This window comes from Petaurus breviceps, unplaced genomic scaffold (genome assembly GCF_028583685.1).
Source record: "Petaurus breviceps papuanus isolate PSGF00001 unplaced genomic scaffold, PetGlider_PUasm1.0 186, whole genome shotgun sequence".
NCBI lineage: Eukaryota > Metazoa > Chordata > Mammalia > Diprotodontia > Petauridae > Petaurus > Petaurus breviceps.
In genome coordinates, this window is record NW_027185798.1 from 15,631,728 (window position 1) to 15,657,592 (window position 25,865).

General features: G+C 49.6%; 2 protein-coding genes, 1 long non-coding RNA gene and 3 other non-coding genes across 6 annotated transcripts in view; 1 reads left to right on the forward strand and 5 right to left on the reverse strand.

Annotated features, from left to right (window-relative positions):
* The window catches only part of LRRC75A (leucine rich repeat containing 75A), a 117,185-nt gene extending 106,373 nt beyond the window's left edge, over window positions 1-10,812 (forward strand). Inside the window, exon 4 of the mRNA XM_069089577.1 lies at window positions 7,631-10,812. Within this exon, the coding sequence (XP_068945678.1) occupies window positions 7,631-8,186 (556 nt within the window). The 3' untranslated portion in view covers window positions 8,187-10,812. The remainder of the gene's footprint in view (window positions 1-7,630) is intronic.
* A 3,735-nt stretch (window positions 10,813-14,547) lies between these two features.
* Window positions 14,548-17,444, reverse strand: LOC138162424 (uncharacterized). Its single transcript, XR_011168631.1, has 4 exons — window positions 17,291-17,444; window positions 16,127-16,151; window positions 15,614-15,681; window positions 14,548-15,411 (listed from the first exon to the last, which is right to left on the reverse strand). It is a non-coding gene; the product is annotated as an uncharacterized lncRNA (long non-coding RNA).
* On the reverse strand, window positions 15,482-15,554 carry LOC138162972 (small nucleolar RNA SNORD65). The gene has a single exon (XR_011168770.1). It is a non-coding gene; the product is annotated as a small nucleolar RNA SNORD65 (small nucleolar RNA).
* LOC138162966 (small nucleolar RNA SNORD49) lies at window positions 15,774-15,848 on the reverse strand. Its single transcript, XR_011168764.1, has one exon. It is a non-coding gene; the product is annotated as a small nucleolar RNA SNORD49 (small nucleolar RNA).
* LOC138162967 (small nucleolar RNA SNORD49) lies at window positions 16,722-16,796 on the reverse strand. The gene has a single exon (XR_011168765.1). It is a non-coding gene; the product is annotated as a small nucleolar RNA SNORD49 (small nucleolar RNA).
* A 1,412-nt stretch (window positions 17,445-18,856) lies between the features above and the next one.
* Window positions 18,857-25,865, reverse strand: part of TRPV2 (transient receptor potential cation channel subfamily V member 2) — a 43,608-nt gene continuing 36,599 nt past the window's right edge. The window contains exons 15-16 of the mRNA XM_069089578.1: window positions 23,945-24,039; window positions 18,857-21,446 (exon numbers count right to left, since the gene is read on the reverse strand). Of these exons, the coding sequence (XP_068945679.1) occupies window positions 21,358-21,446; window positions 23,945-24,039 (184 nt within the window). The 3' untranslated portion in view covers window positions 18,857-21,357. The remainder of the gene's footprint in view (window positions 21,447-23,944; window positions 24,040-25,865) is intronic.

Genomic DNA, 25,865 nt, shown 5'->3' on the forward strand with positions numbered 1-25,865 from the left:
GGGGAGGGAGGAGGGGGGTGGCAGAGGGGAGGGGTCCAGAGAGGCAATCAGTGTTGATAGCATGTGATCTACGTGTCCCAGTGTGACTTCGAGTTGTATGGGAAGGAGCCTTGCTTTGCATATCAGGGGAAGGAAGGAGGGATTCCTCCAGAGTCGTGAATATGTCATGTATCTGTGAATCAAACCTTCTATGGGATAGAAAACAAAATCTGGGCATTGAAGGGGATGCAAGGCTTGGGAACAGGGACAGAGCCTGGATCTAGGATTTCATTGGTAAGAAATTCTGATGCAGGTTGTCATCCTCTCTTGGAAAATAGCCTAGAGCTCTGAGTGGGGTAGTGACTAGCTCAGGGTCACACATCCACACACATATCAGATGTGGGACTTGAATTCAGGTCTCCCTGACTTGTCTCCATTCACTAAGCATGCTGCCCCTCCTCTGCCTGGCCCCTGACACACAGTCTTATCTGGTCAGATGCTCTGACCTTTTGTAAAGCAATGAAATCATTTCGTGAAATTATCATTCCCCTACTTTCCTATGATGTAAACCTGGATCTTCATGCACAGACTCGGATTTTCTTAAAGCAGGACACATGTGTGTGGGCGTGTATGCATATGTGAGAGGTAGAAAACCATGGAGGAGAGGAGACAGGGAGCTGGTACATGTTTGAGTTTGTGTTTGCACGTCCAGGTCGGAATCCAGATGGTGACTTAGAACCAGTTCCATCAGCGTGGATGTGAATGTGTGAGTGTCCAGCCTGTGTAGCTGCCCAAGGAGTGTGTCTAAGGTTGCACTGACTCAGACCCATCATGTCCCACAAATCCCAGCCCAGCCAGGCTTCTGGTTCTTGGAGCAGGGCTGGGCACAGGCTAGGGGAGTCTTCCCCAAACTGGCTCAAATGACCTTTCCAGGCTGATCCCACACTCCTCCCCTGATACGTCTGTGGTCCCCCCAAACCAGGAAGTCTTGTTACTGTTCCATCTCCAGTCTCCAGGTTTTTGTAATGGCTGTGCCTCCTGCCTGGAATGTACTCCCTCATTCCCTCTGCCTCTTTAACTCTTAGCTAACTTTAGAGCTCAGCCAAAAGACAGCCTCCTCCAAGAGGCCTCCCTTCCCACCAGCAGCTAGGGCCTCCCCACCACAAATCTCTGTGCATTTATTTTGTTGATTTACACGAGTACCCAGTGTTTTCTCTGATAGAGAAGGTAAGCTCCTTGAGGGCAGGGTGTTTCCTTTTTATGTTTCTATCACCAGCATTTAGTACAAAGAACTGCTTATCAAATGCTTATTGATCTATTGATTTACTGGGTGATTTGGACCTATCCTAACTCCTCTGATTTCCTCCTGTCAAACACCATCCCCCCCCCAAAAAAAAAGAGCCCCTTCATATTCAGGCTCTGCTTCTGATCGCTAACCTTGGCCAAGTGACTTCCCAGCTTCCTTCTGGGTCAAAGGAGGGACTTGGCCTGCATGGTTTGCAAGGTCCCTTCTAGGAACCAGGGGTTCTGTGGGTCCCTCTTCCTTCCCTTGGCCCTCTACCCCCTGGAAGGAACAGCAGAGTTTCTGGCCAGACTTTATTTCTGACTCAGAAACCTTCTCTCACCTGCCTTCTAGGACACACCATGCCTGTCCAGGTTAGTCAGTGACCTTTCTTAATGTTTGGGATCTCTGTCTCCTATCCCACGTGTCCATTCTGCTCCAGGTCCTGTCCCCGTCTTGTTTCAGGGGAGAGGCTCCCGTTGGTCCAAAGCCAGTCACAGTATGTCAGAGAAGGGCAAAGGAGGCTCAGATCCACTCACCAAGAACCCTGAGCCTTGCACTTTGTGGAAGTCCATGGAGTATGCCTAAAGCATAGGTCTGACCCTGCTCAGGAAACATCACTGGCTCCCAATTGTCTCTGGGATCCCATACCAGCTCCTCTGTGTGTTACATAAAGGCCTTCACAACCTTGTTCTAATCTGACTTTCCAACCTCATCATCTGTACTTGCCTTGATTCACTCTTCAGCCTAGCCAAACTGGCCTTATTTAACAGACTTTGCATGTCATCTACTATCTCCAGTACCCTCCATGGTATGTTCATTCCCTCCTTACCTCTACTACTACTACCACCACCACCACCACCACTACTATTAATAATAATAATAATAGCTTTTACATAGTGCTTTAAGGTTTAAAAAGCACTTTACAAATACTACCTCTTTTGATCCTCACAACAACCCTGGGAGATAGGTACTATTTAAAACTCCCATTTTACAGAAGTGGAAACTGAGGCTGAGGGAGATTAAGTGACTTGTCCAGGGTCACACTGCTAGCAAGAGGCAGGATTTGTGTTCAGGTCTTCCTGACTCCAGGTCCAGCCCTCTGTCCACTGTGTCACCTAACGGTACATTCCTTGTGTTCCTTTAAAATTCAATTCCAGGGGCGGCTAGGTGGCTCAGTGGATAGAGCACTGGCCCTGGAGTCAGGAGGACCTGAGTTCAAATCCGATCTCAGATATTTAACACTTACTAGCCGTGTGACCTTGGGCAAGTCACTTAACCCCAATTGCCCTGACCTCCCCCCTCCAAAAAAAAAAGCAAAAAAAAATTCAATTCCAATGCCACCTCTGGCCTAAGGCTTGTCCTGGTCTGGCAAAAGAGACCAGGAAGGAACAGTTAAGCAGAAGGAAAACTAGGAGAAGGCATGATCATGGAGCCCAAAAGATTCCTGTTCTGCAGGACAGCTTGGTCCATAGCGTCCAACAGCCACGGCAAGGTCAAGAAGGTTTCAGACTGAGAAAATGCCTTGGAGCCAGATGACAAGGGGCCTAGAAGTGAATGGGGGGGGAGGTTAGGGGAGATGATGTCTGGGTGGCCCAGCAGACTGCCCTTTCTCCCCAGAGCAGAGCTGTGTGCCAGGGGCTAGCACAATCCTCAGCAAGGTGGGAGGGTTGCCCAGGGCTGTACACAGAGCAGGCAGAGCTCAAGAAACCCCCTCAGCACCAAAAGCAGCTGCTTCTTCCTCCAGCATCCATTTCCTCCTGATGACTCACTTGGCAGGGACATGTGGTTGGGCGATGGAGGGGCAGGGCCGAGAGCTTATTTTGGGATCCAGGTGACAAAAAAGGAAGAGAGAAGGAGAGTGGAGAGTGGGTCAGGAGGCATCCTGAGAGGTTTGAGAGGAGGGGGGACTCTGGAGAGAGGCCCCTCCCCCTCTCCTTCCTAGCCAGATGTTGGTTTATATCCCTTGGGGTGTGTGGAACCAAGGCATACATTCCTTCTACCCCCCAACCTCCCATGTAGATATGGAGACATTCCCCTCATGGTGACCCAAAGCTCTGAGATCCCCTAAAACCAGAGAATCTCAGGGATCACATAACTCACCACTCCCGTGTTATGGAAAAGAGAAGTGATTTACTGGGTCACCCAGCTGGCTGGTTAGTGGTGGAGCTGGGACCAGAGCCTGGGGCTCCCGCCAAGCTGAGACACTTTCTAGGTGAGCTTTCTAGCTGTAAATCCCTGACTTAGGTTAGTCTTCTAGCTTCAAGTCTGTGCTGTCATGGGGCATTTGCTGTCCCTAGAACACATCCCAGGGCCATTCCCTTTTCAGATGGGCCCTTACCCATCTCTACCCTCCGTTCAGGATTCCCCCCCTTTCACCCTACTGCCAGATTTAACATTCTTGTCTACAGATGTTAGCTCATCTCTCCTCAGCTCAAAACCTTTCGATGGCTCCCATCTCCTCCTCAGCAAAATTCAGATCCCTGGCGTTAAGCATTTGACCCCCACCCTCCCTTTTCATCCTTATCTCTAATCCTGATGGCCTCTTGTTCCCTTCCCCCTGACAGAAAAACAGACAAACACACACGCACACACACACACACACACACACCAAGTGGAGAAACAAAACTATATCTGGAATCAAAGGACCTGGGTTCAAATCCTGCCTCTTCTATTTACTACCTTTTATAACCTTGGGCAAGTAATTTCCATTAACCATTCTGGGCCTCAGTTTCCCACACTGTAAAATAAAGGGGTTTGCCTATATAGCCTTTGAGGTCCCTTCCAGCCCTAAAGCTAGGATCCTAAGTCCCCTCACATCTATGGGTCTCATTTTCCTCTTCTGTAAAACCAGAGGGTTGGCCTATGGCCTTGTGAGATTGTTTCCAGGAGCTAGGATTCAGTGGACTATTTGCCATCCTCAGAACACGTGGACTGATGCCATTACGGCACCCCTCTCCCCAGCTCCACACCTGTTGAAGTTCTGCCCAGCCTTCGAGGCCACCCTCTCGGAGCTGGAAGTGACCTTTGGCTCCTTTGATCTCGTAGTACTCTGTGCCCTTCTTAGCACAGATGGGGTTTCTGTGCCTGGCTTATCCCTAGAGAAGAAGCTGGGGCTGAGAGTGGGTTGGGAAGGGGTATCTGTGTCTTTGCTGAAAAAGAGGTGTTGAATAAATGTGTGGTTAATGAATGAATGCATATCGGGGTCCTAAGTGCCATGACCATCTTCTTAAACAAGGAGATCCAAGAGACAGACAGAGTGTGGGATCGTAGGAACAGCCTTGGGCCTCTCCTCACCCCTTCTTCCTTGCACTTTGAGTCTCGTAGACAGGGGTCTTCTCGGCTTCTGTGCTTAATAAGCTGTACAACTTTGTGTTTTTATAAATATTGTTTTATTTGTTTTGTTAAATACTCCCAATTACATTTTTTGGTCTTTTTTTTTGGAGGGGGGAAGGCAGAGTAATTGGGGTTAAGTGACTTGTCCAAGATCACAAGTGTTAAGTGTCTGAGACCAGATTTGAACTCAAGTCCTCCTCACTCCAGAGTCGGTACTATAATCACTGTGCCACCAAGCTGCCCCTCCCAATTACATTTTTTAAAATTCACATTAATTTTTTAAAATTTTGAGTTCCAAATTCTCTCCCTTCCTCCTTTCTTCCCCCACCCCTTGAGAAAGCAAGCAACATGCTGTTGATTATAGTTGTGAGGTCCTGCAAACATGTGCCCACATTTAGCTGGACAACTTTGGACAAGACCACTTCCCCTCAGTTTTTCCAGGTGTAAGAAGGGGGTAGAGACATCACCTGCCCCACAGGATGGCTGACCAGAGGAGGTGATATCTGTGAAGCATTTCACTCTGTAAATAGTCAGTTGTTATTATAAAATTCAAGGCCTTTACACGTGTGAGTGATCAGTCATTCGGCAAACATTTAGTAATCACCTGCTGTATTCTAGGCCGTGCCTTTAGGCTGTTAAAACAAAATGTCACCAACTTTTGGGACATGCTGTCTATACAAAGTAGATACGAGGTCATTTCAGTGGGGGAAGGGCTGGTGCTGTTCTTATCATTACTGTTAGAATATGAGGCCCTAATCTGGGGCTGTTCCCTCTTGAGAGGCTAAAAGGGGGCAGGACCTTCTCTGGAAGGCCCAGGATAGGAATGTGCAGCAGACTGCGTTTCCAGAGCCTCCTATCTGGGCCAAAGAAGGGACCGTCCTCTCCTAAGGCCAGGAAGTGGGAGCTGAAGGCTTGCTTGGCTTCCCATGACCTTGATGGCTCTCAGCTAGACCCCTGGGGGCTGTGAGGAACAGTCACCCTCCCAGGCTGCTTCTCCTGGGAATCACTTAGACTTAACATCCCATAAAGGGCCAGGAAAGAGTTTTGTGTGGAGATCTATGATAACAGCCACCATAATCATCACCAAAATCTACAAACCCCTCATGAGCTTCACATCTACCATTGAGGCAGGTGCTACCTCATCTTACAGATAAGGAATCTGAGGCAGGCATGGGTTAAGTGATTTGACATGACTAATCAGTCTCAGAAGTGAGATTTCAGCCTGGATCTTCCAGACTCCAAGCCCAGCACTCATCTGCCACACCAAATTGCATCTCAAGGAAACTGGACTGCACTAGCAAAGTTCCCCCTAGATCCAAAAAAGGACCATAAAATCCAGCACCTTCACTTTGTAGAGGAGGAAGCTAAGGTGCAGGGAGGGTGATTTATCTGTCCAGGACCACACAGCCTCAGTCCAGAAGCTCCCCATCTGCCTGGGGACACACAGATGCTCTCAGTCACACGTGTTAGAAAACCAGACAAGACCAGTTGTACGCAGTTCAGAGGTAGGAAGGCTGAGGCCTGGGAGTGGGGTGCAGTCAGAGAAGGCTTCCTAGGGCTTCTTGCCCTCCCAGGCGGTTTAGGGCTGGAGGAGTTTGCCTGCCCAAGTTGGCCTGCCCATCCCAGGTGATGGACCAAGATGTGGCTGAAATGCCCTCTAGTGGTGAAATCAACTCTAGCAACAGCACCCACTAACCCCTGGCTGCCCCAAAAGCCTCAGCTCAGGACTGAGAAGTAAGCTGAATCCTCTGTTCTTGAGCCAGCGCAGGCAGAAACAGCCCAGAGTGAGCAGCCTTGTCCATTCCCATTCCCATCCCACAATAGTCCACGCCTCTGGGTAGAATGCCCAGCACTTAGGAGGTTTTCACAATGTCCACCCTTACCTCCACCCAGGGGACCCCAGCTAGGGTTCGCACTGTTCTCTCCCCTCTCCTCCAATGGATTTGCAATGACTGCTCCTTCCTCGGATCTCCAAGCACTTTTCCCCAGGTCTCAGCAGCCTCCCTAGGATAAAATGTGGCCCCTGCCCTTGTGGCCCTCACAGTATAGTGTGGGCTGTGCTCCAAGCTCAGGTAATATACTAAGATAAGAAATAAACTCACCTGGCGACCAAGCTTGGCCCCAGAGAAGAGCTGAGAAAGTGAGCCTTCTCCCTTCCTTTCACTGGAGAAGCAGGGACTTAGCAATGTGGAACATTACCAGGCCTGCGACATGAATCTGTGTTAGCTTTGGGGGGTTGCCCTGTTTCCCCCCCCACACGCCCCATTTTCTTTTTTGATCTTTCTTACAAGGGATGGCTTGCTTGGGAGAGGAATAGGGAAGGATTCAGAAATGAAGGTGAAGTTAAAAAACAAAAGACAAATATAAAAATATAAAAAGAATTGCAATAGATAGCAGCAAAGTGCTCTGGGAGATCTGAGGAGGAGCCCAGAGAATAATGTCAGCCCCTCGAATGTGGGGAGGCGAGAGGGGCTGCTTTCTTGTTGTTACATACCCACAGCCACAACCTCATAGATGGGCTCATGGGTCACCGGGGCCAGTGTCCTAGGTATGAGGCCCTCTCTCCATACCCGCCCCAGCAGAAGCTTGTCTTCATGAGCAGGTCCATTCTTTCTTGAGACCATACAAGAAGCCTCCCCAGTGTGGCAAGCATCCACCAGCTTTCTCTTCTGCCTCCAAAAGCCTCTCAGAGCCCAGTCAGCTCTTTGCTGTGTTAAGATATCAGAGAAGGACTTGAGTGGAATGAATAATCAAAATAATAACATTTTTTCACGTGGGAGTACAATTCAGACCTGTGATCTCATTGGCATTGGGGACTCCCAGTATAGAAATCCCCTCCATCAATGCAGATTGACTACTCGTCGGAAACCTCATAGGATCCTAGATTTTAATGACAAGAAAGATGAAGTAAGAGGCATCACACCTGGCCTCCCAGGTGCCCACTGCTGCCTCTAGGGTGTGGGAGTAGAGCAAGCATCCACAGCAGGGCCCATACCTCTATTAACCTTCCTGTCTCTCTCTGCCTACACACAGCCTGAAAGCGGCCTTGCTGGGGCCCCCCTCAGACAACACGGTGGACCTGTCGGGCATCTCCGTGTCGTCAAGAGACCTGGAGCGGCTAATAGCCTACCTGCAGCGCTGCGGGGACCAGGTGGAAATCCTCGAACTGGGCTTCACTGACCTCACTGACGACATGGTTTTGCGGCTGCTGCCCATCCTCAGCTCCCTGCCCCATCTCACCACTCTCGCCCTCAATGGCAACCGCTTGACCAAGGCTGTGCTCCGTGACCTCACCGACACCCTCAAGGACATCAGCAAGTTTCCATGTGTCACATGGATTGACTTGGGCAATAACGTAGACATTTTCTCTCTGCCCCAAGCTTTCCTCCTCAGCCTCCGAAAGCGCTCCCCCAAACAGGGCCACCTCCCTACCATAATGGAGCTGGGTGAAGGGCCTGTAGGGGGAGAGGAATCTGAGGACAGTATGCCTGGAGAGGAGGATTCTGGGGAGAACCATCCGGCTGCCGAGACACTGAGCAAGCCCCTTGTAGAGAAGGCATCTGCAACCCCAATAGTCAGTCAGACATGACATGGAGGGAGAGGATAGGGGTTACTTGTATGGAAAACTGTACAGAGGGATGTAGCCTGGGTGTCTTCTGACCAATGACTTCACCAGGAAGCTTCCTCTCTGGACAGCAATCAGCCTTACATAGGTCTCATTGGAGGGTGGAGGAGGGTAGGCAAAAGCAGCCCTGGTGGGGTGACCTCTCAGGGCCTGTCCTATTTCCACACATCCTGGCCTTACCCCTTTGTAGAGTGGGGTGCCCATGGCAGGTCCCCCAGATTGGGGGGGTTCAGTCCAGTGGATGGTATCCCATCCCTAGCAGGCAGGGAGGGAGGACTAAGCAATTGCCCCTCCCTTGGGTTTCCACCTCTGTCCACCTCCCAGGGTCTTGTCTTGACATCCCTCATCCCTGTCTCCCATGTTGTTTGTCCTGTGATGTTGTCTGCCTTTTAGAAGTCATCACTGGCTTCTGGGTGCTCCCTGGCCTCTCCTCTGGGTCCCAGCCCTGTCCTCTGCCTTTCTGCTCATGCGGTGATGGGGGAGGAATTTCAGAGAGCTTCGAACCCACCCTCCTTCTGGTCTGTGATCCCATTAGGAGTGACAGAGCTGGGACTGGGACCCAAGTCCGAGGAGGAGGGGCATAGAGAGGGACTCATTGACCCTGAAGAGACCAGCAGTCCTGAGTTTGAGAAATCCATTTTTTTCTAGAGAAGGCCCTGGAATGTGGGGGAGAAGGGAACCCATGGGGATTGATCCGAAAAGAGGACAAGAAAAAGCATCCATCCCCCTAGAAATGGCCTTTGGGTGCTGAGGTTTAGAAGGGAAGGCGGGCCCAGCTAGGGAAATCCCCTACATCCAGTTTACTCACTCCCCCTCGTTCTAGGGACCAAACCCCAGGCCTGAATTCACCTAAGTCCTTTGATTCAGAATGCCCCTCCCTGCTCTGGAGCCTCACCTGGCCACTCTAGAACCACTGCCCTTCCCAGGCCAGAGCCCCAGCTCTAGAATCCCACCCCCTCCCCCCAGTGTGGCCTTGCTGCTGAAGAACCCAGGTGGTCAGAGTTGACTGGGGGTGAGCCCCAGCCCATTACCGTCTCAGTGTCTTTACCCCCAGCACAGGCTCGGCCCAGCGCCGGACGATTGCTGACTTGGGCTTTTTTTAAAGATTGTCTTTTGTACAGTTTCCCAGTACCCACAGAGCTCAAGACCTGTCCGTGGCTCTCCTCTCTGTCCCTCCCCACGCCAGAGTCTGCCTGGGGCCTGTCTTGTCCCTGTCACTCTCTCTCCTACCCTGAGTGTGAACAGGCCCGACCGGACCTCAAAGCCACCCAGGCTGGAAGTGTCCCTCTCCTTTGCTGGAAATAAAGGCGCCAGCAAGAGTCTAGGCCTCTTCTGCTTCCCCAGTTTCGTGTCTCCCTAGAGGGTCAGCTGCTGATGTCATTCGTTATAGACTAATGGTCGTCTGGAGGATGGGCTGCTGCTGGAGTCTAGTGATTCCTGGAGGGGAGGGGATTTGGGGTACAAAGTGTCCTCCCAACACACCCCCTGCACATAGACCAACTCAGAGCTTGTCTCTCCTGCCCACATCACTACCCTAGCCAGCAGCTCCGGGGCCGCTTCTCTCCGACAGCCGCCTCCCACCTGCACCCTCAGAGAGACTGCAGTCTGGGTTCATGATGGAGAGTGATGAGAAGAGCTCCCAAGGGCCCCTTTCCAGGCCAGAGCCTCCCCCTCACCCACCTCCTTCCCCAAAGTGGCAAATGAAGGGGAGCTGATTGCAGCCGCTAACAACCGCTAGGAGTCTCGTCCTCCCTCCCTCCATCCCTGAGCGTCATCCAAGGCTGGGAATATGGGAGCCAGGAGCTGGAACACAGCAGAGGCTCCCCACCCACGGCCTGGGTAAGGAGTGCCCCGGGTTGCCCCGAGCCCATCTGCAACTATCAAAAGCGGCCTCCGCAGTTCCATCTGCATTGACCTCTCGCCCTCACCAGATGCGGTGTGGCCTTCCCAGTCCACAGTGGTTCCCAGTCAGACCAGCTGGGTTGGGCTGGGCCTGCTCGCCAGTGTAGACTAGGGGGCAAGGGAAGGGAAGGCACATCTCAGAAATACAGGGGGGCTATTCCAGCTGGGTGGGGGAGGCTGCTGCTGTTCCTGAAGTCAATCCTGGGGTCAATAAACAGAAACTAGCCCTGAGGTGGGAATCCAGGCCACAGCAGGATCTTGCCCTTATCTCTAGGTACCTGGTATTTTGGAAAGAGCACTGGCTTGAGGATCAGAGGGCCTGACTTCAAATCTGATCTCTGATTTTTACTATCCTCATGACCTTGGGCAAATCATATAAGTTCCCTGGGTCTCAGTTTCCACATCTGTAAAATGAGAGGGTTGAGCCAGAGATGGTCTCTGGGGTTTCTTGCAGCTCTGGATCATAGATTTAGGCCTGGAAGGGCTCCAGAGGCCATCTTATCCATTTCCCACATTTTAGAAATTAAAAAATTCAGGGTCCTATGCATCAGGTCCCAGGGCAGGAGGGGACAAGGATGTGATGAGAATACAGGCCTGCCAGATGGGGAGAGGGAACAAAGGAAGGAAGGAAGTGTTTTTAAATGATTACTAGGAATTACTGGGAATAAAAATGAAAAAGCAAGATAAATTCCTGTGTTCAAGGATCTTGTGTTCTGATAGGAAGGAAGAAGAGGGGCATGTCGATTTGGTAAGGTGAGGAGCTAACTGACATGGGGACATTTTGGCAAAGCTGGCCCAAGGAGAAGAGAGGGTGGCTTTGGGCTGGGAACTCCTCACACTGGGCCAAGAGCTCGTCACTGGAGGCCCAGATACTGGGGACAGAAAGGTGATGGGTGAGCAGGGAAGGAGTCGGGAGGCTCACCTCACATGAGAGGGGCCCTGGATCTCTCCTGGGATTTCAGGTGTGACCGTCCAGAGCCTCTTAAAGACCATCCTTTCCACAGTGTCAAGTGAGGCGTATAAGCTGACCAGGAAAGGGGCTCGGGAGGAGACAATGAGGGGCAGAAAGCCACTGGTCCATGCTGGCTTCATGCAGATAAGCCACCCTTGGATATTCCAGGGCCTAAATGAGCCCCTTAAATCAGTTTGTCTGCTTCAGTCCATAAGCATTGATCAAGAGCTCACTATGAGTCAGGCAATGTGTAAAGGAGTACAGATTTTAAAAAGAGGCAAAAAACCGTAGTTCCCCCTGCTAATGGCAAAGACAACACATAACTTGGAATCAGAAAGGCTCATCTTTCTGAGTTCAAATCCAGCCTCACTTGCTGTGTGACCCTGGACAAATCACTTCACCCTGTTTGCCTCAATTTCCTCATCTGTAAAATGAGCTGGAGAAGGAAATGGCAAAGCACTCCAGTATCTCTGCCGAGGTCACAGAGTCAGACACAGCAGAACAACACAACAAAATAGAAAGATATATACAGAGTAGATAAAAAGATAGGCCGAGAAGGAAAGGCATCATTAGCAACTGTGGCTACTGGAAAAGTCTTCCTGCAGAAGGTCGAATTTAAGTGACATCTGTGCTGGGGATAAAAAGACAAAATTGAAAATCCCTGCCCTGGAGACAATCACCTTTTAATGGGGAGACAGCATGGCCACGCAGAGGCCCACACAAAATATAAATCCAGTAAATACAAGGCGACTTGGGTGTGGAGTGGGAGGGAGAGGCCAGGGATTGGGAAAGGAGTCTGTGTAAAGGCACTGGAGGGTCCAGCCTGAAGAGCCAAGATGGAGGCAGGGAAAGGCAGTCTCCCCTCTTCTGAAGGCTGCCCTGGGCAAGAGATGCCCTCCATCAGGATGCCCACCTGCATCCTCCCTGCTTCCCATTTGAACCCATCCCCTTCGTAGAGGGCCCAGCTGCTTCATGTGACCGCCTTCCAGTGCCTGGGCATCACACCCTGGGTGTGGGGAGGGAGAAGGGGGATGCCGAGAGCCTGGAGACCCTCTAGTTAGCCAGGAGCCAGGCGGGTGGCTTCCTCCCCTTGAGAATGATGATTGGGCCTCAGGGGGAGAGAGCAGGGAAGCCAGGCAGAGTGCACCTGGAGACGGGGATTCCTCACCATCCGTCTCTGGTCTCCCCCTGCCCGGAAGCCTGGGCCATGGACAAGGCTGGGTAAGGCCGCAGCTGCCAGTTACTGGCATACTGATTCTGCAGACGTGCCCGGCTCTTATTCAGCTTCCTCTTAATTGCTCTGGAGGAGGAGGGAGCACCAGGGAGCTGGCTGCTGCCTGGGCCTTTGGGGAGAGGATGCAGGAGATAAAGCCTGTCTCATCTTGGTCCTCCCTGTGGTGGGAGAGCTGGGGAAAGTTGGGGCTGGTACCCTGGGTCCCACCTATGATTCGGACCAAGAGGAACGCAACACACGCACACGCACACATACCCTCCCTACCCTATACCACACACACACGTGCACACACGCAGACACACACACACTCACTAGCCTCCCTACCCTGTACCCAGTGTTCCTAGATCTGGCCTCCAGAGCAAAGAACAAAGCTTGTCTGTCACAGCTGACATTTACAGTTACATGTATTACCTCACTGGATCGGCACAACATCACTCCAATGAGGGGAAGCAAACCACTGTCTGAGATGGGACTGGAACTCAGGTCAGGACTCCCTTATCCCAGGCCCAGCCACCTGGCCCTTCAAACCTTACCTTGACACTATGCTCAATCACTGGCAGCCTGTGACTGATGAATGAGGAAGGGCCCCAGTAGACCCGACCTAGGGCACACAGCTGGAAGGAATGGCAGCTGAAGGGGACCCAAGGGCCCTTCTCGCTGCCGCCTTTCATGTATTGCCCCTGCCCCCTCTCCTTCCCCTAGTGGGCCCCCACCTCTGCTAAGTCCTCCCTTGGCCCCTCTCTTCTTTCCCCCTTATCACATGGCTCTAAGGTCAGAGACCAGCCAGATCCCACCCCTCACAAACTGAGGTCCGTAGGATTAATTTGCCCATGATTCACACAGCTCGGCAAGCTGAGATCCAAACTCCTTGGCCACCACTGTTAGTACCACTGGATTCCGGCCTCTTTTCCCCTCCAGAGGCATGGGCAGGGCCATCTCTCTGGTGCTCAGCATTCTTGGGTATAAAATGAGATTGGACTGGATGGTCTGAGGCCCCCAGTCCGGAAGGCTCTCATTCTGGTGCCTGTACCCAAGAGGATCTTCCCACATCTAGAATGCATCCATCCCTCCCCTCACCCAACACCCTCGGATCCTTCCAGCTTGGGTGGATGTCTTCCACTTTTCCTTAGCCTGTCTGCACTTTTGGCCACAACTTTAATAAGTGCTCTGCCTACACCAAAATAAGGGGCTTAGGAGCAGTTTAAAGTTGAGATGCAAAATGAGTCAAAGGAAAAAATTACTACCAATCTGCCATAACACAGTGACTTCCCATAGAAAGGAGCCCAGAGAGCAGATCTCAGATGTGGAGGTGGCCAAGTGTAAGGCCAGTAACAGAATGCCTATATATATATAGAGCAGCTGCTGGCTCTAACAGGGGACTAAGGGGGTGGGTGATGGGGTGCAAAGGGCTTTGCAAGCTGGTGTTGCAGAGGCCTGGCCTCAGATCCTCCTGTCTCAGTGGCTATCAGTATCCTCAGGCACAACACCGGACTGGGATTTCCTAGAGTGGACAGATGGCTTCCTCAGTCACATTTCTTAACAGAAGCTGGCAGTCCTTGGGCGCTCCAAAGTGCACTGCCCCAGATGGGGCTGCACATGACAAAGAAAAGGGTGCCCAGAGATGAAGCAATGGGAGCACTTGGTTCTTACTAGGCTGTTCCCAGCAAAGGCTGGGGAAGCTTCTGCATCCAATCAGCTCACTTCAGCAGGCCAGGGCCTAATTCAATCCATGGCCTGAGACCCATCCTAAATTAAGGTGGGGGAAGGTCTGGGTTACCATAGGAATAACCAGTCAAGATTCCAGGGGGCAGGGGATGGCCCAAGTCTGTCTTCCTTGACTAACTCACAGCTCCCCCTGGTGGGAGTCAGCATTCCAACCCCAGCCAGAAGCAGTTCTCTGCTGGTGGTAGAAGGCCTAGCCAGTGAGCCCCCTCTGTTAAGTATTCAAATAAACCCCTTCCTCACAGGATCCCTGCAAAGCCCCTCCCCTTTCCATTTCCAACTGTGGGCTGGAGGTCCCAGTCTGAAGAGTACCCAGCACCCTGCTGTTACAAGAGGCAAAGCCAGGCTGTCTTGTCAAGTGGAAGAAGGCCTACACTTTAATGGAAAACCACCCCAAGGCCAGCAGTAAACAAAACTATCAGAATGTCTCCCCACAACCAGGACACCTAAATACCTTTTTTTGTTCACAATCACCTGAGTTTTATCCCCAAGTCAATTAAAAGAAAAGAACCAACTTTGCTTTAGTTTGATTTTTTGCCACAAGGTTCACAACTTTATTTGTGGGTGGGCCCATAATTACTTTATAGAACACAAAAACATGCTTTCTGATGATTTTAATTAAAATGAGCTTAATACAATCAATGCCTTCAGTGGCGACACTCTACACACCCAGGTAAGAAATTTAATTAGCACCACAACACTGAACTCCATGCGGTTCATTTAGCTGCTCAGAACAGCTTAGCCATGTTCTTTGAAACTGTGTTGCGCTACAACTCTTTATAATTAAACAATGCCACAGGTCATCTACCTGTTTCAGTTCTTCAGCTTTATGTTCGGCCTCAATGTCTGTCAGTGACTTCTCTCTTGAGGCTGCCATTTCAGTGATGGTGATAAGGGCTGCCAAGTCAGTTTAATGCAAGAGGAGCAGGGAGTTGACGGAGAAAACCAAAGGATGGATTTAGTAATTATAATTCTGCTCATGCTAGTGTCAATTCTAGAGAATTGAACCAACTATTACTTTTTTTTTTTTAACATTTCTGTTCCAAAGTATACAAAGCTAAGGTCATGCCCAAGGGTCAGAATGCTGATTACCAGGCTGACACCACCAAGGTCCCAAGGGCCTCTAATGCTAATCACAACTTTAGCTTTCACTCAAATGTAGGCTAGACTAAATTAAACCTTTTTGCATAAAGTTTACAGTAAACAATATATTATCAAACACCATCCTAAAACATTTCTGCTAAGCAACTGGAAATAAATTTCATGAAACCCAAACAATGTTTGTCACTCAAAGCAAAAGTCTTCAGCATCTCCTCCAAACAGCATCAACGCCATCTCATTCAGGCCTCTCTCCAAATCTTTCAACAGTCTTTTATGGCCTACAATTAAGAATATATATTAGCTTCATTGCATACCACACCAAATATTCTTATTTATGACCAAGGATACAATCAGAAAACCTTAGGCTCACCACCAAACAATCTGCCGGTAATTCCAGCTTTTTGGGTGAATTTCATCATTTAATATCTTGCTAGAATATCAGTTTTAATTTAGTACCTTTGTATCTATTCTAAGTCTTACCTCCTTGTGGGCTGCTGGTCATGACACTGCTATGTAACTGATTTCATTATCACACGGATTCTTCATTACTGGAGGTAGGAGAGAAAAGAAAAAAAGCATTACTAAGGAAGAACACAAGAAAACTGCTAAAATTCAAGTGTGGCTAGGCTACTTTGGCTGCCCTCAGACATGATCAAGTTCATCGTCAGTTATCGCATCTGACGGCACTTCCTATTGAGTTGGTATCATCATCAACAGCCAAAAAAACCCCAAACCCTTCTGTTCTGCACCAAAAGCCCTGCAATCAATCAGTGAGCCAGGCATTTAAGGGCACTGAATCTGAAAGGAATTCCAGCTTCTGGGATAGGTTTAATACTAAACTAATTAACCCCCCTAATTAGACTACCTTAAACTTAACAAGATAACTTCACTGCCTGAGTAGCAACTTCAAAAACTCTCAGGAACAGAGTTGGGTTAAGATTGTTGCCAATTTAAAAGCCAAGACTGTGCAAGATCAGCATAAAAAGTACTTACCACATGCTGAGAAGCATCCACCTTCCTGAAAAAGGAAAAAACAAAAACCATGACTTTGTGGCTCCTGCGCTAAGGGACAAACAGCTAAATTCCAAGCTGAATCAGAACAAAACCTGGTCAGCACCGCCAGTCTGCCAGTCAGTAATTCCAGCTGTTCAGATTTTGTCTCATAAAAAGCCTTAGATGGGGCCCCCAAAGCACTCTTTTTTCTGATAAACACTATCCCAGGGGGATCAAGTTAGGGTTTAACTGTTCAGGAAGCGAATAACACAACTTTGGTTACTTGTCAGTTGGCCAATTAACCCTAAATGCCAGGCACATACCAGAAAGTCTAGTTATTCCAAAAGAAACAAGGCACGGGCTCCACTTCCGCTAGTCCCTGGGACTGCCAGATTTTGGAGTTTTTGAATTTTGAAGAAATTTGAAGGCTAAGGCGGTGGAGAAAGACAAATGCCTACCTGCGGAAGCCCGCACCAGCAGCCTCTCCAGGTGCGCTGCGCTCCGCGGCTCACCTCCCACCAGGGGAAGAAAGCACAGGGCTTGGGTCCGGCCGCCGGCTGGGCCCCTTCGGGGGAGCCGGCCGGGGCGGGCTGCGGGTCAGGCACCAGCCAAGGCTATCGTCAGCTATCGCGTCTGACGGCACTTCCTATCCTGGGTTCTCATCACTCCGCAGCAGATCCAGGGGACCGATTGGGGTGGTCCTCGGGGGTCGCCTCTGCTACACCCGGGGCGAGGGCCTGACACCAAAGGACCACTGGCCCTCTCCCAGGGCCCCCCAAGAGAGGTGTGACCTCATGGGTCCTCTGGACCTCCCCCCACACACTTTAGAAGTAGGTAAACTGAGGCGCCTCGGGACACGTGACCTGTCCAGGACTCTGGACAAATGCTGATCCGACTCCGAAATCTGGGGTTCCCTGCATTGCTACCGGGCCCCCTAAGTCCGACAGAGTCTAGGAAACACCAGGATGGCCCCACGTGGCTCCAGGAGGGCCCAACGAGGATTGGCTCACTCGCAGGCGCAGTGAAGCAGAGCGTGCCCCCCGTGGGGGAGGGGAGGGGAAACGCCACGCGCAGGCGCAGAGAACAGCGGGCCTCGGCCCGGGCCGTCCCTCCTCCCTCCCTCCCAGCCTGCTTTCGTCTCTGTCACCGGGTCGGCCAGCCTACCTTCCGCTGGGGTGTCTCATCCTTCGCTGCCTCGGCTCGAAAGCCAACACTGGGCCCGCCCGCACACTAACTCGAGGCACTGAGCCATGGCGGCGACTCCGGCAGAAAGAGCGAGCGTGCGGCGGCCGCCGTTCTTAACGTGCTGGGACATACCATTCCTGAGGGCGGTGGGGGGGGGACGGAAGGGGAGCTCACTGGAATGGAATCATCCGCGAAGCCCCGCGCTCCATCCCGCCCCCAGCCACGTGGGGCGGGGGAAGGGGGCGTGGCCGGAGTGCGGCTTCTCTCCATCAGGCAAAGACGCTAGGAGCTCCACTTTATAGGGAAAGAAGGGAGGGAGGGAAAAAGAAAGGAAGGACTTATTAAACTTGCTGTGTGCAAAACAGCCAGTAAGCATTTACTAAGTCCCAGGAGCTACTGTTTGCCAAGTACTGTGCTAAGAATAAGGATAAAAATAGAAAAGTAAGGCAAGCTCTGCCTTCAAGGAGCTCATGTTCTAATGGGGGTAATCAGAGGATTAGAGGGAGAACCCAGGTTCGAACCCAAGTCTCTCCAACCTGCTATTGCTAAATTGTTCCGTGTGACCATAAATAGAGGTTTGATTTATTGTTCTATCGATCAAAAAGTGGTGGAGAAAATGTTAATTATAAACTTTAAAGTGAGTTGCTTTGACAGTTTTCCCCCCACAGAGCCAGTTATTAAACATTCTACCAGCGTGCCCCTGAACGCAGCTTTTCTGACTCCTTGCCCTGGATTCTTTCTGTGAGGCTGAGCTGCCTTGTGGAGACTTGTATTGGCTGTGACAGAGAGGGAAGGGATAGGTTTGAGGTACAGAAGAGTGTTTGTGTGATGTCACATTTGTTCATTCTTTCTACAAACCTCTGTTAAGCACCTACTATGTGAGAGGCACTGAGGATACAGATAAAATCTTTGTCTATAGGAAGTCACCAAAGGGGCAGCTAGGTGGCATGGTAAATAGAGCACCAGTCCTGAAATCAGGAGGACCTGAGTTCAAATTCAAACTCAAAAACTAGCCATGTGACCCTGGGCAAGTCACCTCCAAAGAAAGGAAATCACCAAAGAGCTTTGAGCAGAAAAGTGAACTAATCAGATTTGTGTTATTTTGTTAATTTGGAGGATTGATTGATTGGAGGAGGGAATAACTGATTAGGGAGGGCCAGTTTGTAGGCCCTTTGTTGTAACAATGCATATGAGAGAATGAACTAGTGTGGTGAGAGAGAACAAGAGGCATTTATTAAGCACCTACTATGGGACCTCTGTAAGGAGAGAAAAGAACAGACAAGACTCGGCCAAATGACTGGATATTGGGAGTGAGGATTCCAAGGTTACAAACCTGGGTCCCTGGAAGGATGTTGGTGCCTCCACAGAAATAAGGACATTGGGAGGAGCGGGACAGGGTTAGGGAGGGAGATAGAGAGTTCTGACTTGGAAATACTGACTTCTGGGGGAGGTACCCAACAGGCAGAGAGTGATGCTGCAGTACAGCAGAGGGGAGAGATTTCGCTGAAACACGTAGATCTAAAAGTCATCACAGAGAGCGGGTGATTGATTAGAATTTAATTCCATAATTTATTGCATGATCTATGTATTACATATATTAATTGATTCAAATCCATACAAATTTATTCAATGCCTACTAAGTACAAGACACTGTGCTATGATGCCCTGAAGATACAAAGACAAGAAATGACAAAGATCTTTCCCTCAAAGACCTTATAGTCTGTTTGAAGGAAAATGATATGTACACAATTCAGGAAGATGAAGGCAAAGAAGAGCTCCAGATAACTCCAGGAGAATGGGAGGAGGGAGCACCCCTTCCAGCTGAGGGGCCCAGGACCTGGGAAGCCGTGATGTGGTCAGGATGCCCAGGCTTTAGCTGGAATGTCAGTTGGAGGAGGCAGCTAGTAATCCAGTTTGGCTGGAGTAGAGAGTGGGTAAAGCATGGAGTAAGCCGAGAAAGTTAGGTTGGAGTCCGATCCGTTATAAGGGCTTTAAATGCCAGGCTCAGGAGTTTCATTTGACTAATCATTATGGGCTCTATTTCCACTAACAGCCTCCTACAAAGCCTCATTGCCTTATGGAGATCATTTGAAGGCTACGTCACACAGCCAACTGACCAGCATTTATGAAGCACCAATACAGTGCCAGGTACTGTTCTAGGGGCTGAGAGTACAAAAGAAACAAGAGAAAGGAATAGCTCAGCTCTCCTGGGCTTACATTCTAGGTCATTCTCTGGAAGGTCCTCCCAGGGCTCTCCAGAGGACAAGTTAACTTTGTTCAACTGAAAAGAGCTCCTCACCAGCGTGCTGGCTCCCAGGTGCTGGCTTCCTGTGGTCACCACAACTCATGAGGAGGTTTACTAAGATGGATGCTTCCCTCAGTGGAGGGGGCACATTCACTAATGACACCAGGCACCTTTGAAGTACGAGGTTGTCCAGTACGTTAGACATTAGGGGAGATCAAAGGGTGTTTAGGCCTTGCCCTGAGGGAACTTGCAGTTTAGGGGCTACCAGACCATCCCCACCTCATGGAACCCAGTATCCCCTGCTTTATAACCATCTCTCCACATACATCATCTTGCCTCCCCTGGGCGGTCAGTTTCTAGTACATCTTTGTTTGGGAAGGCTATGTCTACACACACTTAGAAAGTGGATTACCTGCATTCTCAACTCTGTGTGTAGACACAGCCTGAACACCTGCCCTGCCCTGGCATGAGTGCCCTGTACCCAGCAGGGCTGTAGTCTCTCAGTTCCTGAGAATGACAGTGGGGTCCTCATCCCTTTATCTTGTCCCCAGGTCCACCCCGGTGGTTCAGGCTCTTGAGGCCAGGTGAGGATTGACTTGGGGAGCCCCCCCCCCACAGGATCGGAATTTGAGGTCAATGTCAACCCCCTCATTTTGGAACAGAAAGAGGAAATGAGTTAGCCAAAGGCACACAAGTAAATAGCAGAGTCTAGGACCTCTTCCTCCAAATCCAGCAGTTTTTTTGTACTGTACCATGCAGATACTACTACTACTATTGCTACTACTGCTACTGTTGCTGCTGCTGCTGCTGCTACTACTACTGCTACTGCTACTGTTGCTGCTGCTGCTGCTGCTACTGCTACTGCTGCTGCTGCTGCTGCTGCTGCTGCTGCTACTGCTGCTGTTGCTGCTGCTGCTGCTACTGCTACTGCTACTGCTGCTGTTGCTGCTGCTGCTGCTGCTACTGCTACTGCTGCTGCTGCTGCTGCTACTGCTACTGCTGCTGCTGCTGCTGCTGCTGCTACTGTTGCTGCTGCTGCCACAACTACTACTACTACTACTATTGCTACTACTGCTACTGTTGCTGCTGCTGCTTACTACCACTACTACTTACTACTACTACTACTACTACTACTACTACTACATGACTAATAATACTTCTACTAATAATAAGCCCAGTAAAAGCTAGCATTTCTATGGGGCTTTTGAGGTCTGCAAAGGACCTTATATATATATATATATATATCATCTCATTAGACCCTCACAACAACTGTGTGAGGTTGGTGCTATTATCCCCATTTTATAGATGAGGAAACTGAGGCTCAGAAAGATTATTTGACTTGCCCAGGGTCACACAGCTAGCAAGGGCCTGAGTCAGGATTCAAACTTGAGTCTTCCCAGTTCCAGCTGACACCTAGCTGCCTTGCAGATCATAAGATAGACTCAACATTGGAACAGGTCTTCAAGATCATCTAGGTTAATCTGCCTTTTACAGGTTGGAAACAGAGGAAGGGAAGTGACTTATCCAAGGTCACCCTGGTGTGTTATGCAGCAGAGGCAGGATTCCATCCTAGCCTAAGCGTCTAAGGCAGCTGGGCTCTAACACCACAAGAAGAATTGAGCATGAAAACCCCTGGGGGCCCCTGCATATAAGGTACTTCTAGAGTCAGGCACCAGGAACACAGGGAGAGGGGCTTTCCTCCCCCAGCATGAGTCAGCACAGTGGTGGCCTCGGTTCCAGCTCTGGGCTCCTTGGCCTCTGCAGTTGATTCCAGGTGCTGCCACACTAGCCATTCCCATCTTCAGGCGCTGAAAGTTCGTAGGGGCACCTGGTCCTCTGAGGTCGGTTCATCCCTGGCCCTCGATGACAGCAGTCGCCTCCAGGCTATGCCTATAATAGAAAAGGGGGCTGGTGTCTACACTGGCAGAGGTCAAAATATTCTGAGAGAACAAGTCAGTTCACCCACGTTGATGATGGGGAGAGGGGGGTCAGTGGGGCACGATGTGTCATTTGGAGAAATCACCAGGGGTGTGCCCACTGCTGCTCCCATGTTACCCATAGGGTCAGATCCAACAAGTCACAAAGGCAGGAAAATGACAGCACAGAGAGGGCTCTGAGACACTCTCTATGGATCACTAGATAATTAAATTACAGCTGGAAGGGACCTTCAAGCCTGTCTCATCCAACTCCTCCACCCCCCATTTTCCAATTAAGGAAACCAAGACTCAGAGATGATGAGAGGTTGCCCCAAGGTCACATAGCTAAGTAGCAGAACCAAGATTTGAATCCTCTGGTCCCAAATATAGTTGGTGATTGTCTTTCACGCTCAGATGACCAAAAGGACACCACTATGTCAGGATCAAGGTACAGTGTGTCCGACTGGCTGATCAGAGCAGTATGAGCTGGGAAGGTTCCACCATAGGCTGAGCACCAGCCCTCTTTCAACTCTCCCCCACAGCCTCCCAGGTCAGCAGGGATGCTGGATGCCCCATCAGAGTTCTCTCCCAATCCCCCACATTGGCCGGAGAAGCTGCCATAAGGGACTGGATTCAGGTTTGTAGATGGATGAAAAGGGACAGGGCCATAAAGAAAACTGTGGAAATGGAAGGACATTTAGAGCTCCCCCATTCAATACAGAAGAAAATGGGCCCAAGAGATGAAAATATTGACCCTAGCTCACCAGAGTGGTTAGTGTAAAAGCCAGAATTAGGGACTGAGGGCTTCTGACCCTCTCCCCCCACTCCCACTCCCATGTGGGAGTTCATTTTCTAATGACCCCTTTAAGGAAGCCATAAACTTTGAATTCTGAAGTGGCCTGAAAACAATAATAATTATTAAGTATATACTACATAAATATATGACTATATAATTGATGATAATTATAAATTATAGGAATATATAACTAATAATAATTTCCATCCACCTGCTTTTTTTTTTTTTTAAAAAAACCCTTTCCTTTTGACCCCCATGTGAGGTAATTAGTGTAAATTTTGGTACATGTGGAAGGAAACTCTCCTTTAGGAGAGGCGAGTTGGCTTAGCTAAAGCTAGGAGGGACCTTAGAGGTCATCTAGTCTAACCCCCTTCATTTTACAGATGAGGAAACTGAGGCCCATGGTAGGAATGCCTAAGGTCACATAGCTAAGTATCTGGGCTATTATTCATGTTCATGTTCACCATTCTCTCTATTGTATGGCGGGGCAGATTTAGCTTAATGAACATTTAGCATTTATTAGGCACCCACTGTGTGCAAGGCACTGGGGAAGGGATGGGATGGGATAGTTATTCCTGGGCCCCTACTCTCTTTCCATCCCTTCCAGGCTACAAACATCATATGGGGTTGTTTATTAGGGAGCTTATTTTTACTGAAGATTCTGTGGGAATGGGAGAGATCAGGGATCATCCTTTTTAAAAGTATCTTAAAAGACACCAGCAACTACTGACCCCATGCCTGATTTCTTGTGACTTTATAATATGAGAAAAATCAATATACATGTCAAAAGTACGCCTACTGTAAGAACAGATTAACTTTTGTAGGCAATTTCCTACAAAAGACCACATAGGAGAATGGATTGTTAAGCATGTGGTCTATCAGGTGATGGGACCTGGACCAGAAAGCCCTAAGACCATGCCTCATGAGAAAATCCTTCCCTGTTGCAGGCCTGGCCCTGTAATTCCTCAGATAAAAGCTCTCTCAGGGGTGCCTGGCCCAAGGATTTCTGCCTCTGGTGTTTGTCCAAGAACCATGCCTCTGGCAGCCAAACAAAAACTGTCTTTTCTCTCTCAACCACAGTTATCTCTGCTGACTCCCCAGATTTTCCCATCCATAGATCACTGACTGACACCTACTCCCAAAGACACTCGGACCTTGTATGATCTAATTAGCATCCTTAACATTCTTTTCCCTGCCCCTTTTCTATATAAGCTTTAGATTTACCCCTATTATGTTGCAAGTTCCCCAAACTATTGGTATGACCATAAACCTTGCCACTTGACTGAAAGAACTATTGAGTGTATGAATTCATCCCAGGCAACTCTGCCTCATTCTCAGGGTTCCTAGCACCCCAAACCTCTACACAAGAGACCTACATAATCATCTGAGACATGATTCTTCACTCTGGCCCTTGCTTGGGGTCTTGGGGGCAGACAGTCATGGGGGACCGTCTCCCCAGTGCTCTCTCTGGGTTCCAGCAATGGTCATCTTGATACAAAAAGCCTTAAGGAAAAGAAATGGCAGAAGACCCATCCTTCCTTGGCTTGCTGCTGCTGGTGTGGAAAACTGAATTGTCTGCTCTGGCTCCCCTGGGCAAGTGGCCCTTGTCATTAGGGAAACCCTCTTCCTGGGCCCTGGAGATGGGTGTGGCCAGGGCCTGGGGGGAGCACACTCACCTGGGAGGGTCTGCCCTGGCTGCAAGGTGCCCTCTGGCTCTTCCTTCAGTGTCTGTAGCTCCTTCTCCCAAGTGGCCCAGTTTATTTCCTCCACTCTGTAGACCCAAATTAACATAGCATCATAGATTTCAAGCTGAAAAGTCACCATAGAGGTGACTGAGTTCACCCCCCTCATTTTAAGGATAAACTGAAGCCCATGGAGGTTAAATTATTTTTATAAGGTCACAAATAGTAAGTGTTAAAGTCAGAATTAGAACTCAGATCCTCTGAATCTAAATCTTTCCATCCTACCACAGGGAGCCCTTCCCCTCTCCCCGCCCCCCCAGACAGACAAGCTCCCACTGGCTGAGGCAGGCAGAATTGCTGGCTCAGGGTACAGAATAGTTTGCCGTCCCCCAAACACACACACACACACACACACACACACACACACACGGTGTGAGAGGCCCTGTTTGAGCAGAGACCATTGACTATGATGCCTACTACCCTGGACTGGAAAGAAATCTCATCCCATAAGCTCCTTGAGAATAGGAACCGTTTTTGCCTTTCTTTGTTTACATTGGCATGTAGTAAATGCTTGTAGATTGACTTACTAACCTCTTGGTTTGTGCCCACCACACGGAAGGTACTTAATAAGTGTCTGTGGGTTGATTCATTTTTGAAACACTGGCTGCATTTTTGAAGGAGGCAGCCCCAGGACCAACTGGGGACTGTGGGCAGAGGGGTTGGAGAGGGGCCACTGAACCTCAAATTCAAACAAGGCCCCAAATCTAGCTAATAAGCTAAATCATCAAGGATTTTAAGCACCTACTGTTTGCCAGGCCCCAACCATAGTAAATGCTAGGGATGTAAAGAAAGACAGAACAAGTGGCCTGTTCCCAAGGTAAGGGATTGTCGCCTTTCGGGGATGGGCCAACTGCATGAGCATCAATATCAGCAGGTTATAAATTCTGACTTCAGTTAGTGTATTTGCACAGAAAAGGACTGGAATATTCTACACTTAGATGATTTGTTAAATAATGATATTTCATGTCATAATTAATTTAATATATTTATTTCTGAAGAAATGTTTAATATAATATAATATGATACATAATTATCTCCTTTTGGGGGTTCCTTGTTTTGTGTTTATGTATCTTCATTGTTTAAAATGTATGACTAAAGGGATCACAACAGCTGGGAGTGGCTCCAGCCTCTCTGGGAACCCCAGTTTGCCTCTTTCCCACTTTGGGAGCCCCTCCCTCACCTCCCAGCTTATCCTTCCCTAGGGAGTGCCTAAAGTTTCCAGGGGTGGATTTGTTCCTTTAGTTAAAGGGCTACACTTGAGGACCTAGAGGGCCACATGTGACCTCAAGGTCACAGGTTCCCCACCCCTGGTCCTAAACCAAAGGACCCAAGGTGACACCCAATTTTGCTGGGCCTTGTTCCCCATTCCCCTGCCCTTGTTTTCAAACACAGAATAAGAGACCACTTGGGTAGACCACACGCTGACTTTGGAATAACAGGACCTGGGTGCAAATCTCATCGTGGAGACTGCCCTTGTAAGTCACAGCTCCTCCAGGCTCCTTTTCGTCCTCTGTAACAGGAGGAGGTTAGACTAAATGGCTTCTGAGGCAGCTTAGAGGTCTCAGAAGATGGGCATTGGACCAGAGTCAGGAAGATCTGAATTCATACTTGACTCTAGACGCTTCACCCGTTTGCCTCAGATTCCTCATCTGTAAAATGGGGATTGATGAGGTGATCATTTGATCATTATCACATGTGATCAGCTGATGATTGGTCAGGGGGTGCCACCTCCTCGCGGTGTTGTGAGGATTAAATGAGACGCTGTAAAGTGCCTTGCAAACCTAAATAGAAGCCAGATGTTACCGTGATGATGATGATGCTTTGAGGTTCTCTCCAGTCCTGGATCTATCCATTT